The 16,226-nt window shown below is 39.9% G+C and overlaps 2 protein-coding genes across 3 annotated transcripts in view; one reads left to right on the top strand and one right to left on the bottom strand.

Moving 5' to 3' along the window:
- Nucleotides 1–3,992, top strand: part of TIGAR (TP53 induced glycolysis regulatory phosphatase) — a 52,222-nt gene extending 48,230 nt beyond the window's left edge. The window contains exon 8 of the transcript XR_005258939.1: nt 599–3,992. The gene's annotated coding sequence lies outside the window, so the exon portion shown is untranslated. The remainder of the gene's footprint in view (nt 1–598) is intronic.
- Nucleotides 3,993–4,144: 152 nt separating this feature from the next.
- The window catches only part of C1AH12orf4 (chromosome 1A C12orf4 homolog), a 20,796-nt gene continuing 8,714 nt past the window's right edge, over nt 4,145–16,226 (bottom strand). For both annotated transcript variants that reach the window (XM_038153772.1, XM_038153773.1), the window contains 6 exons: nt 15,201–15,329; nt 13,449–13,517; nt 11,758–11,960; nt 6,700–6,757; nt 5,374–5,441; nt 4,145–4,392 (listed from right to left, as the gene is read on the bottom strand). In XM_038153772.1, the coding sequence (XP_038009700.1) occupies nt 4,300–4,392; nt 5,374–5,441; nt 6,700–6,757; nt 11,758–11,960; nt 13,449–13,517; nt 15,201–15,329 (620 nt within the window). In that variant the 3' untranslated portion in view covers nt 4,145–4,299. The remainder of the gene's footprint in view (nt 4,393–5,373; nt 5,442–6,699; nt 6,758–11,757; nt 11,961–13,448; nt 13,518–15,200; nt 15,330–16,226) is intronic.

The following is a 16,226-nucleotide window of genomic DNA, read 5'->3' as shown; positions in this document are numbered from 1 at the left end:
AGTGAAGATTAAGAAGAAGTTGTGAACTGCAACAGCCATCAGGAAGATGCCAGTACCTACCATGGCTCCTCTGAGAAGTGAGATACAGCACATCATTGTGTGCTGGTCCACGCAGAGTGCTTGCATGATTTAACACTGATTTTAAGAGGTTTTCTATGTTACATAGAGTATTTGATACTAGATACTTCATATTTCTGTGTGTGTTACAAACATGACACAATAACCTTGTTTTGTTCAGTGACTTTTTTTCTTATGGGTACTGATAATTATTCCAGCAGAGAACATTTCTCCACCTTTTCTCAGCTCTTCATAGGGCTGGTTGAAAATACTGCTCCATGTCTGTTCTGAAAGCAGAGAAACTGGCCAATGAGACCAGAACTGAGCATCACAAACCGAAGTCCACTTCCCTATTAAAAATATGTCATATGGAAAGTGCGTGCCCAGAGGAAGTGCTTGCTCAAGCTGTCTCATCTTCTCCAAGCTGCACTTGGCAGAGCCTGCAACACTGACTTCATGTCCTAAGTTGACTCATTTCCATGGCTTTTCTCTTTTGAAGACTTTATTATAAAGGGCGAATGTTGTTCTTCTCCCTTTGCAGGTTATTCTGACAGAAGTGAGAAAGGAAATACAGAACTATGAACCACCATTCTTTACCCAGAATCCGGCCTAACCTCCAAGGAATAATCTTCAAAAGAACTTGCTTCTAAATGTTAGGGTAAGATTACACCTTAGTGTTTAAATGCTGTTACATCATAAAATCAAGCTCTTCAACTTATGCAACCTGAAATAAAACTGTTTGTCCTTATACATAATAATAACAACATATTCTTCTAATTCTGTGGTCCCATAGGACAACAGTCCTGTGGTTGCTACTGTCTTCTACCACATCCAGTACATAGTATGAAGTAATAAATTTATTTTTATGCAGCACTGATGGTGTGTCCTGAGAGCTCCATGAGGCAAAGATACAAGAAGAGGACAGGCATCTCTTTACTCAGCTGACCTGGTGTGAATACCAGGGAATAGCTCTGTATTTTTGGGTATAGCACTGGCAAAAAAAACCCCAGTAAATGAGGCATGAAAGTCTAATGCTCAGGATAATACACAAGTATAAATTAAATTTTCCTCTAATAAGGGCAAAATGAGGTACAGATGCAATAAACTGATCAACTTTTAAGCTCACAGAAATACCAGAATGGGGTTAGAATGTGCAATCTCAATCCTCTCAGATGGAACTGCTTGTTCTTTAAAGCCCCTTTCAAACCATTCCATGATAATTTCCTCCCTTACATTATATCCCCTCTCCATAATCACCTTCTGTGGCTTCATTCACCTCTCATACAACAGGAACAGTTATTTTATAACTCTTTCATCACTAAGATTTCACTGTTCAGAGCGAATTATTGCAGAAGAAAGGACCTCGGATAGGACTCCCACCTGTCTGGGCAGTGCCACCTTCTAACAGTGACATTTCTGGCACTGCAGCAGGGTAGAAGCGTCTGGCCAGGACAAGGTCTGTACATGTGTTTAACTGCCTGCATTCTTCTCCTCCAGTTTGTCACCAGTTCCCACAGAAGCAAACAGACACAGGTCGCAGAGCCAGTGACAAGAGGCGAAGGGCACTAAGTGATATCCTTGACAAATCCAGACTCTTGGCATATTTTTTCCTTGCAATAACCTCAGTTCAGACTCTGTAAAGGGCACAAGCAGTTTACAGTGGTCACCATGAGCAAGTTAAAGAAGCTAAACAATGGCATTTGCTCCTCACCTCTCCCTGTAGCAAGAATTTTTTATTCTATTCAGGCCACACATATAATTTTACACAACATTTTCAAGGCATTAAATACTGTCACCCTTCCAAGAAATCTGCACTGCGTATACAAATAGAAAACCTCATGCCCATTAAGTCATTTTCCTCTTAATCTTGAATAGCTTTTCATGACTGAAACAGAATTTCTAAGGTGGCTTTACACCATAAACTGCATCCTGTATTCTACAGCTGCCAGGCACAGACCAAAGAGAAAGTACAGCTTAGGTCAGTCCATCTCTATATTCTGCTTTTCTCCAAAGACAGCTAAAATTCTGCTGTTAGCACCACTTCCTTGAGAATAGGTATGAAAAATGGGAGTATTAAATGCTCTGTCACAGATCCTCCAGATAAAGATTCTCTTTGGCAGGCTTATTCAGTATTTACAAGGGTCAAATTTCAGCAAGCAGAATTAATAGTTTTCCCATACCATTCCTTCCATTTTGGCTTTCCAAAACCTCATCACTAGAGGTTGTTGGTTCATTTCAGTATCAAAGACCAACTGGTTCTTCAGATGACAAGTTTAGATGCAATCCTCTGAGGACTGAAAACAAACATTTCAAAAATAAAAGGCAAAAAGCTGTGTTCTTTTGCTAGAAATTAGTGGCAGTTTCACCTAAGTGCTACTAAATTTAATGGAGTCTCATGCTTTGGCAAAAATACAAGGCATAATTTTTATTACCAAAGAGTCTCAAGGTATATGCAAGATGTTTGCTTAAGAACTGCTGGTGTTCCTTGTTGGTAGATTTACTGACTGAAGGAAAATATAAAACTCGTATAAGTAGGTAACACAGACCTTTTTCTCACACAGATAAACATTACAACTTCTAAAAAGGAATAGCTCTGCCACCACACCTTTCCCAGACAAAATAGTGTTAGAGCACTTGCTTTTCTCGGACCAGAGTTTGATTTCAGTTTAAGGCCAGCAATGTAAATTGAGCTGTGACAGGATTAATCCAGCTCCTTCTAGAGGAATTTACATCCTTCTTTTCTAGAACACCAAATTAGGTCACATTACTTGCATGATTCTTCTTTAGAAGCTGCTGGCAGAGGAAAATGAAGTATTTGACAGTTCAGCAAGAGATGTTTGCTGGGTCACTTACATCACTTACTCCTGCAGCATGCAAGACTTCATAAAAATACTAAGCTGAGTCTGTTAATTACACAGTGACTTTACAATCATCATGAAATGGTGAGTATTCCTTTGGTTCTCCATGAAAATTTTAAATTATGCAGCTTCCCCAAAACAGAGCTTTTCAATGTTTGCCTTTTTTAAGCTAAATAACGTTTTAAAAAAGTCACTGTGATGACAGAAAATAATTTGGGTGTTTATTGGCGTCCAGATTCTCCAGTTTCCAGTGCAGAATTTCAGCAGTACATAGGAAGAGGTTTCAAAGCAAAGTCTGCCAGGATCCCCATGATTCCCACAGAGCAGAACTGTGGATTTGGAAATCCCAGCACCTGGAACCCTCACCCCCACAGCTGCTTTGCTATGAGCCCAGTGGTTCTGGCAATCCCAAGAATCCCAGTTCCTGACAGGACTTCCCCTGTGTACATGGAAAAGCTGCGTCCAGCTCCAATATTGTCCATGATGGGGGAAGAGCAGTTCCCAGCATCCCCCTTATCCCCCAGCACTGGGATGCAGCGGTTGTCTGGTTGGGGTTTTTTTGACTGGATTAAAGTTTGGCCCAAGAAATTTCATAGCTGCATCTTGAGCTGTCTTCCCTGGCATTTTTGATTAGTCATAAAATGTTAATTAATAAGCGGCAAATTTTATCTGTATAACAGCATCCAAAACACTTTAGTGTTTCTATCAAGTTGTTAATATGATCAACTTCTCAATGTGAAGTCTGGAAATAAAGCAAAAAGTATAAAAAAAAGGAAGACCTATACTTCAAAATTTCTAATTGTCATAAGTATAAATTAATTAATTTTTTAAAGTTTTAAAAATTTTAAAAATTTTTTGTAGATTTTTTCCACAATCTACAAAATGCAACAGAGTAAATGTTTGAATCAAGTATTTCATTTTGCAGCAGTAAAATGAGGCAGTAATACATTTTATTCCATGGTCACTATGACAAATTCCATTGGTTATTCTGATGTGCTCCATATTCTTCTAAAAGTCACTAAGAAAATTCAGCAAATGTTTGTAGAAGCCAGAAGCCCCCATTCCTAGCATAAGCTCTTATTGTAGTATCTATGTATGAGAATTACCTATATGTTTCTGTAGACTTCTTACAAGTTATAATGAATGTCTTTCAGATAAAGGTAAGGCATTCATCATCAATCCTGTGCTGAAACAAAACAAGAGGCGAAAAACAGCTGCTACCAGCCAAAAACAGACAACATTTATCTTTTATTACAACACAATTCTTGAAATTGCAACAAATGCCACTTTGCGGTATTAAGTCCACAGGAAAGAGACATCCTAGTCCAGAATCTCCTTAATCTCATCCTCTGCCAATAGGATAGCGGTTAGTGCCCCACAGAAATCAGTGCTTGGAGGTCAGAGTCAGTGTGGAGGATACTCTGAAGATCTGTGGCAGCATGTTACTCAGCTGGTAAAACATTTCCTCTGAAATTGTCTGGGGAAAAAAAAACCAACACACAGGTAAGCTTTGTCTTTTTGTAGTTTGGAAGAATTAAGTCTCTCTCAATCTTGTTTCTTGGTATTTAAGAGAATTGCTGCTGTTCAGAAGACAACAAAAATAATTTTCAAACTGTGTTATAATCCAACTGAATTCAGTTAAAAGACTGACCTAAAAATACTGGCTGTATATTTATGTGACATACCCACATAACCATTTCCAGCAGATTTCTTGTTCCAGGGATGGATTACTTCTGCCAAACATAAGCAGGACAGTGCTGCTTGTTATCTACAGGAGTCCTGCTCTCTGCATTTCAAGACTAGCTTCAAATCTGGAATTTATTTGTGGCTTCCTCCTTGCTAAGCAGCTTTCTAATTTGTCAAGAAATACATGTTACTTCCTTTCCTACCATTAATTCTACTTTTACAGCTTTTTAGATCAAACCTTGTGCTGGCCATCTTTGGAAATCTTCCTGTTTCTGCAGATCAGCTAGAACTCCAAATTAAATAATTTCAGAATCTAAATCAGAACTAACTTCAAATACCTGGAGTAATTATTTTTTTGTGAAAGCATGACTGAACTTTTTGCATTGCAGCTTTCCATGTTGTTAGACAATATGACTAATAAACAACTCAAGTTATATAACACAAGGTTAGACCATTGGAGTAATTAACAGAAAAATGTAATAAAGTAATTAACAGAAAAAAGTGCCTTTTGAAAAAGTGATGCATTCACTATTTGTAAAGGTGAATTTCCTAGTTTGAAATTTTAGCATCCTATCAGAAAATACTACTTAGTATTCAAAAATATAAACCCACACTTACTCCTTTTTTATAGGCAAGGAAACAAAACCAGATAGATTAATTTAAACTCACTCAAAAGGGGCAGGCAAGAGCAAAAAAATCACAACTAGATCTGTTGACACATGACTTTTTACCAGCAGTCTCCTAGGATGGATATGACTTTGGTTTCACTCACCTGTGGTACCAGGAATTGTACAGTCCGAGAAATTCCTCCATCCCACGAGGCCATTTCCATCATGAAACCTAAAAAACCAGCATTGACATTGTCTGGATTACCTGTGCAATACTCTCCAGCAGTTACAGCAAGAGCAGGCAGTGAGGGAGCTTTCACAAACAAGTAGAGTGTGAACTGCCTTAATTAGGGATGTCCTCAACTGCCTTTAAATCAGACTTGGGCAATCTGAATGAAATGTAGAAAAATCTAATGATGACTTCTGCAAAACACCTACACTGAGGACAGAATTATCATTCCTTCTGTGCAGCACAGTAATACACAGCAGAAGTGAGGGCTTCTCCAAACAGTGTGTCGGGAGTTCTTTCCATGGTTTCCTTTCACTGAGAAACAGGGGTGACCTCACCGTGGCCTCCCACTGCCAGAAGGGAGTCCACAGGAAAGATGGAGAGAAACTTTTGACAAGGGCCTGGAGTGACAGGACAAGGGGGAATGGCTTCACACTGACAGAGAGCAGGTTCAGATTGGATATGAGGAAGAAATTGTTCCCCGTGAGGGTGGTGAGGCCCTGGCACAGTTTGCCCAGAGAAGCTGTGGCTGCCCCTGGATCCCTGGAAGTGTCCAAGGCCAGGCTGGATGGGGCTCTGAGCAACCTGGGATAGTGGGAGGTGTCCCTGCCCATGGCAGGGGGTTGAAATTTTTAAGGTCCCTTCCGACCCACACAATTCTATGATTCTATGATGATTCTATAGGGAAAAAGCTCAGCACTCATTTATTGCTTAAGTAATGAACTACCAAAGGCCACAGGAATCCTCTCATGGCAAATAAGGACACTCAGAAAAATACTTGTTTAATAGAAGTGGATGATACAGATGATATCTCCATTGTGAACTACTAAAGGTCAAATCCATAGGAAGAGGTTCCTCAAGCAGGTGGTTGAAAGAAAGTGACTGGTTCAGCAGTCACTGTGCAGCTGTGCAGCACAAAAAATGCAGAAAGTAAAAACATCATTTGGAAAGACAGAAAACCATGCTGGGCCATGAGGACTATTTTTTTCCTAATATCCAACCTAAACCTGCTGTCAGTGGGAAGCCATCCCCCATTGTCCTGTCACTCCAGGCCCTTGCCAAGAGTCTCTCTCCGTCTTTTCTCTGGGCTCCCTTCAGGCATGGGAAGGGCACAATGAGGTCACCCCAAAACCTTCTCTTCTCCAGGCTGAGCAATCCCAATTCCCTCAGCCTTTCCTCCCAGCAGAGCTGCTCCATCCCTCTGATCCCCTTGGTGTCTCTGCCTGGCTCCCCAGATCTCACTGGGGCTCCACTCCCCTACCTTTGACGCACTTGAACACGAGCTCTGCCCTCTTCAGGCACCATGGAATGGTCATCTCCTAAATGAAGAAATAAAAAGCCTCAATGCCCCACCAATCTAACCAGCAAGAACAGCAGAGAAATTATTAAAAGCAATATATTTTCTGCCCTAGAACATAATTTTCAAGCAGGATTTGGGACCTAGTTTTCAGAACATTCGAGGCAGGTGTACACACCTTACAGGTGACCATAAAAGCACCACCACTCCTTATTGCTAGGAGAGCCAGTGTCAGAACAATATTAAACATTTTTAAACTGAGGTGTTGAATAAAAATGCTGTCAAACCCACTGGAAACTGGGCTGTTCAATTCCCCTGTGAAACTCCAGAAAAAGTCTAATATTCAACTAATAATTGTTAGGTTCATGCTTCAGCAAATCAAAGGCAGGCTCCTGACCACATCTTAAAAGCACAATGATGATTCTTCACTGTTCTTGATTTCGTCTAATATTTCTTGGCATATCCACAACCTTCAGTGAAACCTTCTCTCTAATACTGGAACTAGAAGAAGCCCTTCCTCCTTAAGATGCATTTATGGTAAGAGTGAGAACAAACAAATCATCTACATCTGATGAAGGAGTTTCAGATAGCAACAGCCAGCAAATCCTTACCTAAACTTAAATAGCAAAGCGTGACATGAAAACCGCAGTGGTTTAAGATATGGCTACAAGCACTGGGCTAAATAATTCAACATTAAAGTTCATGAAACATTTTTTGTCTGTATGCTAGAAAGCCAATTACACCATGATGATGTAATTCCATCAGAGACAGAATGACTCACTACAAGCACTCCTCAGGAAGAAAACAATATCTGCTCGTTTCTGCTGTACTCTTCAACATGAAGATGAGCACTTCCTACTCTGAATACAGGAATATAGATGTGGAAACTGATTTATCATTCTAAATACCTTTTCACACTTAAGCTTTACATATTTTCTATTCACTAAAGCCAGTCTCTATTTTGAAATGTCAAACACACAGTGCAATCTGTTGTTATCAGAAAGCTTAATTTCAGGATTAAAGAAAGTTATTTAAGAGGCAAGGTTATCTAAGAATGCTCAGTGATAACAACTGGTAAACTGAATGTGTGGCTTCATTAAACAACTACTGAAAGCCAAAGTTCCTCCTCAGGTGGGAGGTTCTCCTGTAATCGCCCCAAATACACTATGTTAAAAACTGGGAAAATTTGAAATACCTTTTCATAAAGCTTTCATTATATAAATCACTGTATCCCTGCATGCTGCTTTTAGGATATACACCACATTAATCACACAGAACAGTGATGGACAAGTTTGGGTTTGTACTTTTGTTATGGTTGCTTTTTTGACTTTTTTAATTTTTAAGTATTCTGGAAGCAACACTTGGTGTTTATTATAACTCATCTGCCCATGTGTGCTTTCTGTCACAAGTAAGGTTTATAGCTGGTTTTGATCACTGCTTTGGCTTAGTAAAAAAACAAGTAACTAAGAAGAACATTCTCTCTCAGGAGCACCTTGAGCAATCACTGATGGGAACTGAGCCTTAAAATGACTGATCAACACAGCAGGATATGACACCATTCCTTGGACTATTTTAGAAGAACAGAGATTAAATTTTGTGGGCACTCAGGGAAATAACAGAATGTTGCTCCATGAACTGTTGCTACAAGAACTGAAAATGACATAGCAGTAATTCAATTCTAATCCATCTTCACACACCAAAGTTCTCATAAATTCACCACATCACCAGGAGTTTTCTCTGATGTGGAAATGGAGGATCAGCTAAGCAACAATGCAAAATACAGAGAAGGACATAAGAAAGCAAAAAAGCAAACAGCCAACCTCTTAGAGGGAGTTTTGAATAATCGCACTTAAGAAAGTTAAAAAAAAAATTCCACCTGGAACTTTGGGTGTTTTTCACTAGCGGAGACACTTCAACCCTTTTTAAGATGCAGTTTGCCAGATTAAGATTTCTTTGACTCAGGAAAAAAAAGGGGTGGGAGGAGAGACCAGCTTCACTGGTCTTTCACATATTTTTCACAGTGAGAAAGATATGCTGCAATCCTTTTGATTTTATTTTCATTTAATTTATGACAGACTCACTGCATGGGGCTGCTTAGGGCTTTGGGCCTTTGCAGAACCATGTCATAATCAAGTAAGTAAAACAGCCCACATACATCATGTGGAAAAGTATTTCAAACTAAGCTTCAATGGGTAATTTCATTAAGAATTAGCAAGGTGTTTAACTCACAGTGCATCTGTGCAAATCCTAAACACTGGATGAGCAGATTAAATTTAAAGGCAGGAAACTCAGATGAGAAACATTTGAGGTCAATACACCCATAAGTAATCACTCTGTGGATATAAACTATGTTCATAAATATTTGTTACACAGCTTACACTCCTTTCTTTTTAAAAAACCAATTTTGTCTTAAATTATGGTAATAGAGACAACTGGACTGAGATCACTGAAGAGTCACATTTTTGTCACTGTTGCTGTGTGGACAACAGCAATGTTGAAACTACCAAGGGAGGGTGCCAGCTCTGGCATTTTTAGCAATACCTTGCTGTTAGAGCCATTTCATACCCCAGTTTATGGCAGATCCCAGTGATCAGTAACACCTCATGTGGCCTGAAATCAAGCTTGCCTGCTTTTGCCTTTCTCAGGTATCAAATTCAGTTTCTTTCCTTCATTTAATTTAATGATCAGACCAAAGAGATCTGTTTTGGTTGTTCTTGCCATAAGAAAAACAAAGGAAAACAATTTTTTTTTTTGTAGAAATAACAATGAAATCTAACAGCTTCATTGAGATCAATACAGTCAAACTGACAGAGAGCAGGTTTAGACTGGAGGGTGGTGAGGCCCTGGCACAGGTTGCCCAGAGAAGCTGTGGCTGCTCCATCCTTGGAAGTATTCCAGGAAAGGTTGGATGGAGTTTGGAGCAACCTGGAAGAGTGAAAGGTGTCTCTACCCATGGCAGGTTATGAAACAGGATGAGCTTAAGGTCTCTTCTAATCCAAAGCAGTCTGCAATACTGTAATTACTTTTGTGAGGCTATAAACACCACTCTTCCATCTACATAAGGAGAAAACCTTTGGAAAAAGCACAGAGAACACTGCTAATGAATGGCTGTCCCAGGGAAGCATGCAAACATCTCTGCAGCTGGGCTCCTGGTTAACCACCTCACAAAAATGTTCTTCTGTAGGTGGTAAATGCAGAGTCAGAACTACGGCTGCCAAAGGCACTGAGTTCAGGGTAACTTTCAGAAATCTGTCATTACTCACTTTTCCCTCAACAAAGAGTTACAGATTTGTGTGTTTCAAATCAGGTCAGCCAGCTGCCAAACACTGTAATAAGCAAGCTGCTAATGCAAGTCATACAAAGCAGTTGTGCCTAAACACACACTTACCATCCAGCTCACCTGCTTACTCTGCTAAGACCTAACAGCTTAATACAAAAGGTAAATTGTTTTACCAGGATCTTTTAAGAATCCAGCACTAGACAAGAAGATAATCCTTCATTTTCACACATCTCATGGCATGTTGAACACTTTGTCGTGTGCTTTATTTGTAGTTTAAAATTACAGATATGCAGACAGAAGCTAAAACGTACCAGGTTTAAAGGAAACAAAAACCAGAAGAACAATCAGGTGGCACCTTGATTAAAAAGGTCAATATATTTAATAAATTTCTGAAACACAGCAACTGTCCCATGAGTGACCCAGGCTGCTGTCCTGCATGTTGATTACTTGCACTTGTGCCCAAAGAAAGGTCTCAGTAAAATAGATGAAAAATTTCATAAATAATCTGTTACTAAAAGTCTACTTTTATGTATGGAAATACATCCTTTAGAAGCTTCATTATTGTGTCTTTTTACCTTTTTCATTGCTTACTTTTCATGATAATAGACCCTGATCCAGCAAAAAAAGGGGTGACTTCTACTCCGTGTTCCACTAAATTTTACTAAAAAACCTGTCACCATTAAAGGCAATCCACTGGTGAGCATTTATCTTGCTGTAGGGGTCAGCCACTTTCCACAAAGGAAAGGCAATATTGAATCTAAAAGTGAAAAATCCAAGGGTTATTAAAAAAAGAAAAGAAACCTCTCCCACAGACTGTAATTACTACTGATATCATTGCATGGATGACAGAATTATCTTCCTTTTCTCATTTCTTTAGGTTTACAGACTTTCCAGCTCTTCAGGATAGGAGGCATATGGCTGTACTCTCTGCCCATCACTTCCTTCCCTGCCTTCCCACCCCTCTTCTTCTCTGTGAGCCAGGTGTGACAGAAAAGAGGCTGCCAATAGTTTTAAATTGCTGTGCACTGAGAAATGTTACAGCTCATTGAGAGACAAACCCTACATCAGAGTCCCACTACAGAAGAAAACACAAAACTCAGCACAGTAAATAAGAACTCAAAGAACATCAGCAATATGCTGCCTCTTACCCAGCCAGTATTTGAGGGGACTTAGAGAAGAAACAGGAACAGAAATTAGACAGCGATGAAGGACACAGTTCAAAGTGAAGGTGAAATTTGGTTGCTCCTGTGTAGGGCTGAGGTGGTAGAAGATTTACAGAAGGTAAAGGCAGTTTTTAGATTTACAGAACTCTGAGCCAAGCTTTGCCAGTTCTCCTGCTCCCAAAACTTAGTTTAACGTTGATAGCTAATGATAATTAAAAGAGGGGATCTATTATCACTACTGCATCAGCAACTCTGAAGGTAGAGTTTCTAAGCAAGAGCTTCCAGTTGTGTAGTCCCATCTTCTATTAATACTTGTACCACTGCAGTGAGATAGATCTAGGAAGTGAATTGTCCAAAAGGAGGGGTGGCAATAAAAACTTTGAGTGATTCATCTGGCTGAGATGTTTTTAATTGGTCTAGCTCCTTAATCTGGGTCACCATGTAGATACAAGTACCATGTGGTGTGGCAGAAGCCTGTGAGTGAGAAAAACCACCCCATTTGGCCTAAATCAGCATGAAACACACCATTTGAAAAAATCCAAGGATATAAAACCAGCCCAAATGTTTCCATTTACTTACTTCTGACATTTCATGCACCAGCAGGAGGGGAATGCTGATGGTGGTGATGTCATGTGTGCAGCAGACCTTGAGGATGTTCCTGAGCCCCATGATGGCCGGGTCCCGGGCAGTAACGTTCACAGACCTGACATTGTCATCCACGCACAGGTGAAAGGCAACATGGATTTCTGAGAGGTTTGAGTGCCGTGTGATGTAGAACTCTCCTGCACAATAAGGCAAAGCAGGAAGCTAAGAAATCATGGCAGTGATCCGTACTGAAATCCAATTGTTTGGAAGTGTAAGAAAGATAAAAGGCAAATAGAAATATACAGGAGAGATGAAGATGTACACAGGAGATCTAAAATCTCTTGGACTATCACTGTTTTACATCCATCTCACACTCTCTCCACTGCTTTGATGGGTTCCACTGGCATCATGGCCACACGGTGTAATAAACCATAACAGTGCCAGTACAGGATATGATCTCTATATAGCACAAAACAGAAAAACAAACCCAGAGGAGGTGCAATACTCAAAATACACAATGCAAGCACGGAATTGCAGACAGATGTGGGAGGCGGAAAGGCCAAAAAAGGATGGGTTCAAATAAAGGATGCACGGAGCCTGTGGAAAAAGATAGTGGGTTATGTAACAACTGAGATATGGCACTGGAACACAAAGGGATCAGTGAATTAGAATCACAAGTTAAAATAATTTAGAGTAGTGGGAAGGCAAGTTACAAAGTTGTTTGAAAAAAGGAACCAAGACATCTTGTTGGGGGTATTTTTAGACTTCGTATTCATTTTTCAAATGTGAGAGACAGTGAAATCCAGGTTTCTCCTTTGTTCCTTTGCAGTACACATCTAAAGTCTACAGTACAGTCAAGGGAAAAGCAAGTGTGCAATGCCCCCACTGTGTCAGTCAACAAATAAATATCTTCCTTCAAACCTATTCCCACTGGCCACTGAAGTTAAAATCCTTTCTTTGAACTGGAACAGCTGTAGGATGGGTCTGCACTCCTTCTGGATGATTACTAAGGAGGCAGGAATCCCCAGCAGTGACCATCTACGAGCAGTAACACAGGCCACTGCTACAAGACACCTGGATTTATCTGGTCCAAGTTGATTTATAATCCATTCCCACTAAAAATATTTAAGACAGTCATGAGATCAATTTTAATAAGCCCTCACTCAACCATGGGTTGTATGGACCTAACTCCTCCCCCTGCATATTCACCTTCAAATTCAACAGCAGCTTTCCTTCCTAAACATCACAATATACACAGAAGATACTTCCCCTGAGAGAGGGATTTCTGAAATTTAAAAAATCCACTCAAAACTGCTTTTCTGTACCACAGCAGTGATATACATGTAGCCATTTTCAAAAATAAATTAGCTGCTAGTATTGAAGTTTCACCTTTCCCCCAAGATGCTCAGAGTTCTTTTTTTTTTTCACCCTCAAATTCCAAAAGGAAATTTTAGGCAAAGAGAAGTGATTTGCCCCACACCATGTGACGTAGTGGCAAAGCTGGGAATAGAAACCAGATGTCCTGACACCCAGTTCTCAGCCTCAGCCACAGGAACATCCTTCTCCTCTGATTGAGGTCAGCTTGGGTTCAGTTTATAATTTGTGTTCTGACTTTAGAGCTAAAAATGTGGATGTATAAAACACAATTTGCTTCAGGAAGAGGGGGTCAATGCCACACAACTCACCCGGCAAAATGTTCGACTGGTTTCGTTCAATATTCTTTAATTTATCTTCATTCCCACTGATTTTGTTTTCTGTGTATAAACACACGGAAAAAATATTAATAATATCCTCTATTAATTACACTTTGGCATGAAAAGGTTCATGTACTGATATCTGGCTTGAATTTTTGACCATGAAGTTACCATAAAGTCCCCAAAACGCAAGGGGGGGTGGGTAGAAGAGTTTTTGCTGTCTTCAACATACCCCAAACTGAATCCTACCTCAAATCCCTGCCCTTCTTACTTACCATCCCATGATATTTCTTCATTTGGACAAAAGCAAACAATATTCTCAGACATAACATGAAACTTTGGAAGTTGCCCCCACAACCACATAGTATCTTGCTATTACTCTTTCAATAATGTAATAAATTAAAACAAGTTTGTTCCTAAGAGACTCACATAAATCAGCAGCATAAAACCAGCTTTCACCATTTCCCTTGAGATGCAGCAATACACAGGTTCTCAAGGGAATTTGTTTTTCTGTGTACTCATATTTGTTCATGTTCTTGATGCATTTAGATCACATAAGTAGCTCTTTGGAGGGAAAACAAAGTTACATGATGTACAACTGCACTACCTTCTCGGGATTTCTGCTGGTCAGGATGACCCCAAGAAGTGTTAGAAAGTCTCTTTCCCAGCCTAGCAGTCAAGGGAGTCAGGATTCTTCTGTTCTGATTCTCAAGGTTGTTTATTTTCTCTTATCTAGTACATTCTTTCTCTGGCCTGCTGAGGTCCATTCAGCAGGTCAGCCCAAGGCACACTGCACTGCCCTGAGGCGATGCTATCTCTTTATACTAAAAACTACGTGTACTTTTATTTACAATTATTTTCCAATACCTATCACCTATGTTAGACAGTCCATCTCTACTCTAAACCAATCCAAAAGTGCCACCATCACAGCACAAGATGGAGGCCAAGAAGAAGAATGAGAGACTGGACATGCCCAGATTCCTCCATCTTGGGACCCCGAACCCCCATTCTAAAAACCCCAAATTTTTACTTTTCACCCTGTGATGAACTAACTACCATTCTACTTAAATTTTCGTGGCTTGCAGATCCTTATATAAGGTTGGTAATTTTTTCCACGGATCAAAATAAAAGGCACAGGGGTCTTGGGCTCTGTGCCAAGGTCTCTGAGCCCCCTGGCAGGGGCTCGAGCCATCCAGGGCAGCCAGAGGGATGTCCTGGGTTCCGACACTACCTAAACACCATGCGGTCAGAGCATTTCCCAGCCATTTGCAAACACAAATGTAAGGAAAACCATTTCCAAAGCTTTGGGCAGCACAAGAAAGCTAAATACACACTTAGCCAATTTGTTATTTGGTTTTCAGCATTCACTTTAAAGGAAGGGGGGAAAAAGTAGTAAACTCCTTTTTCTGCAGTTTTTAAAGATTTAAATGTAAATGGCAATAAAAAGGTAAAGACAGATAAAGTTTGTGCTGCTACAGGCAGTTTAGGAAAGCAGAATGGCCTGATGTACTTCCCATGCTGTTAAAATATGACTTTTATATGCTGATTCATTTTAAAGGAGCAGCAATGACACCACCCAAACATCACATTCTCTGTGAATTTCACACAGTTTCTTGATGAACCCAAACATTCCATTTTACAGATGAAATAACTGCAGAAGAGTGGCATCAACTCTGCCCTGCCCACAAACATCTCGCTGACCACTGTTCTATTTCAAGGAGGGTAATTTTGGTTGTCACTGACCATGGTGTCTTTTTGTCTTGCTGCTACGCTGTGCTCTGGCCTTAAGTACAACCTTCTGGACAATTTCAAGTTGTTCTTGGATTCCAGGAAAATGGAAATCCGTGCATTCTTGGCAAACTGTTGCGAAATCTAGGAAAAAAATAAGATTGAAATGCATGTCCTGAGGTTATGCTCAGTAACCTTATATAATTCTACTCCACTGATCAACTAAATCCAGCTATAAAGGCAAACTCTCCAAAAGCAGATAAAGCCCTGCTGGACTCCTCTTCCAAAATTTATTGAGGATTATATTTGACAGATTGTGACATGGTCCCATACTTTCCCCTCTACTGTGGCTACAGGATCTAGTTGGTGGCTACAAGATGCAATTTTTTGTTTAATGGCATTATTTAAATTTCTGTCATCTCTCATCATCTAAAATTTAGCATAAAACCAGATACCCTCCTTTTATTATGCATTAAATATTTAAATAGTTTTAAAAGTACCAACAAATTAAGTACAAGTGCAAAATACTTGTAACAAGTACAAGTTACAAGTACAAGTACTGTTACAATTAAACTACTTGGAAACCATCAACAGCAATCAACAAATGCAACTGCAGTTTTTCCTGTTACACTTCCCTCTCCTTCTTGCTACAAGCCTGATTCCAACTGTTTCCAGGAAATATCAAGCACCACTGTGCATTTTTTTATGGCATGCAAGAATAATGACAAGTAATAGTCAAAAAAATACATTCCAAGCATATTTGTAGCAGCATATGTCACAGTTGAGACAGCGATGATACACAGAGTGCCACCATAAAATTTCCAAAGGCTTTAAGCATCAGCCCATACAGAGTAACACCAGATCACTTCAGAACGCTTCAAGCATCCACCCTTCTTGTTCTTCAGCCCAACCTTTCATACCACTCATGGTTCATGCATGGCACCTGTGTGCCCCCTGTACCCTTTGTGATTGGTCAGCACACCTGGGCATTCCATGGCTCATTGCCTTCAACACTGGTCCCCTGTCCTGCACAGCTGTAGC

The sequence above is a fragment of the Motacilla alba genome, chromosome 1A (assembly GCF_015832195.1).
Source record: "Motacilla alba alba isolate MOTALB_02 chromosome 1A, Motacilla_alba_V1.0_pri, whole genome shotgun sequence".
Lineage (NCBI taxonomy): Eukaryota > Metazoa > Chordata > Aves > Passeriformes > Motacillidae > Motacilla > Motacilla alba.
This window is presented reverse-complemented; position numbering and strand designations above follow the sequence as displayed.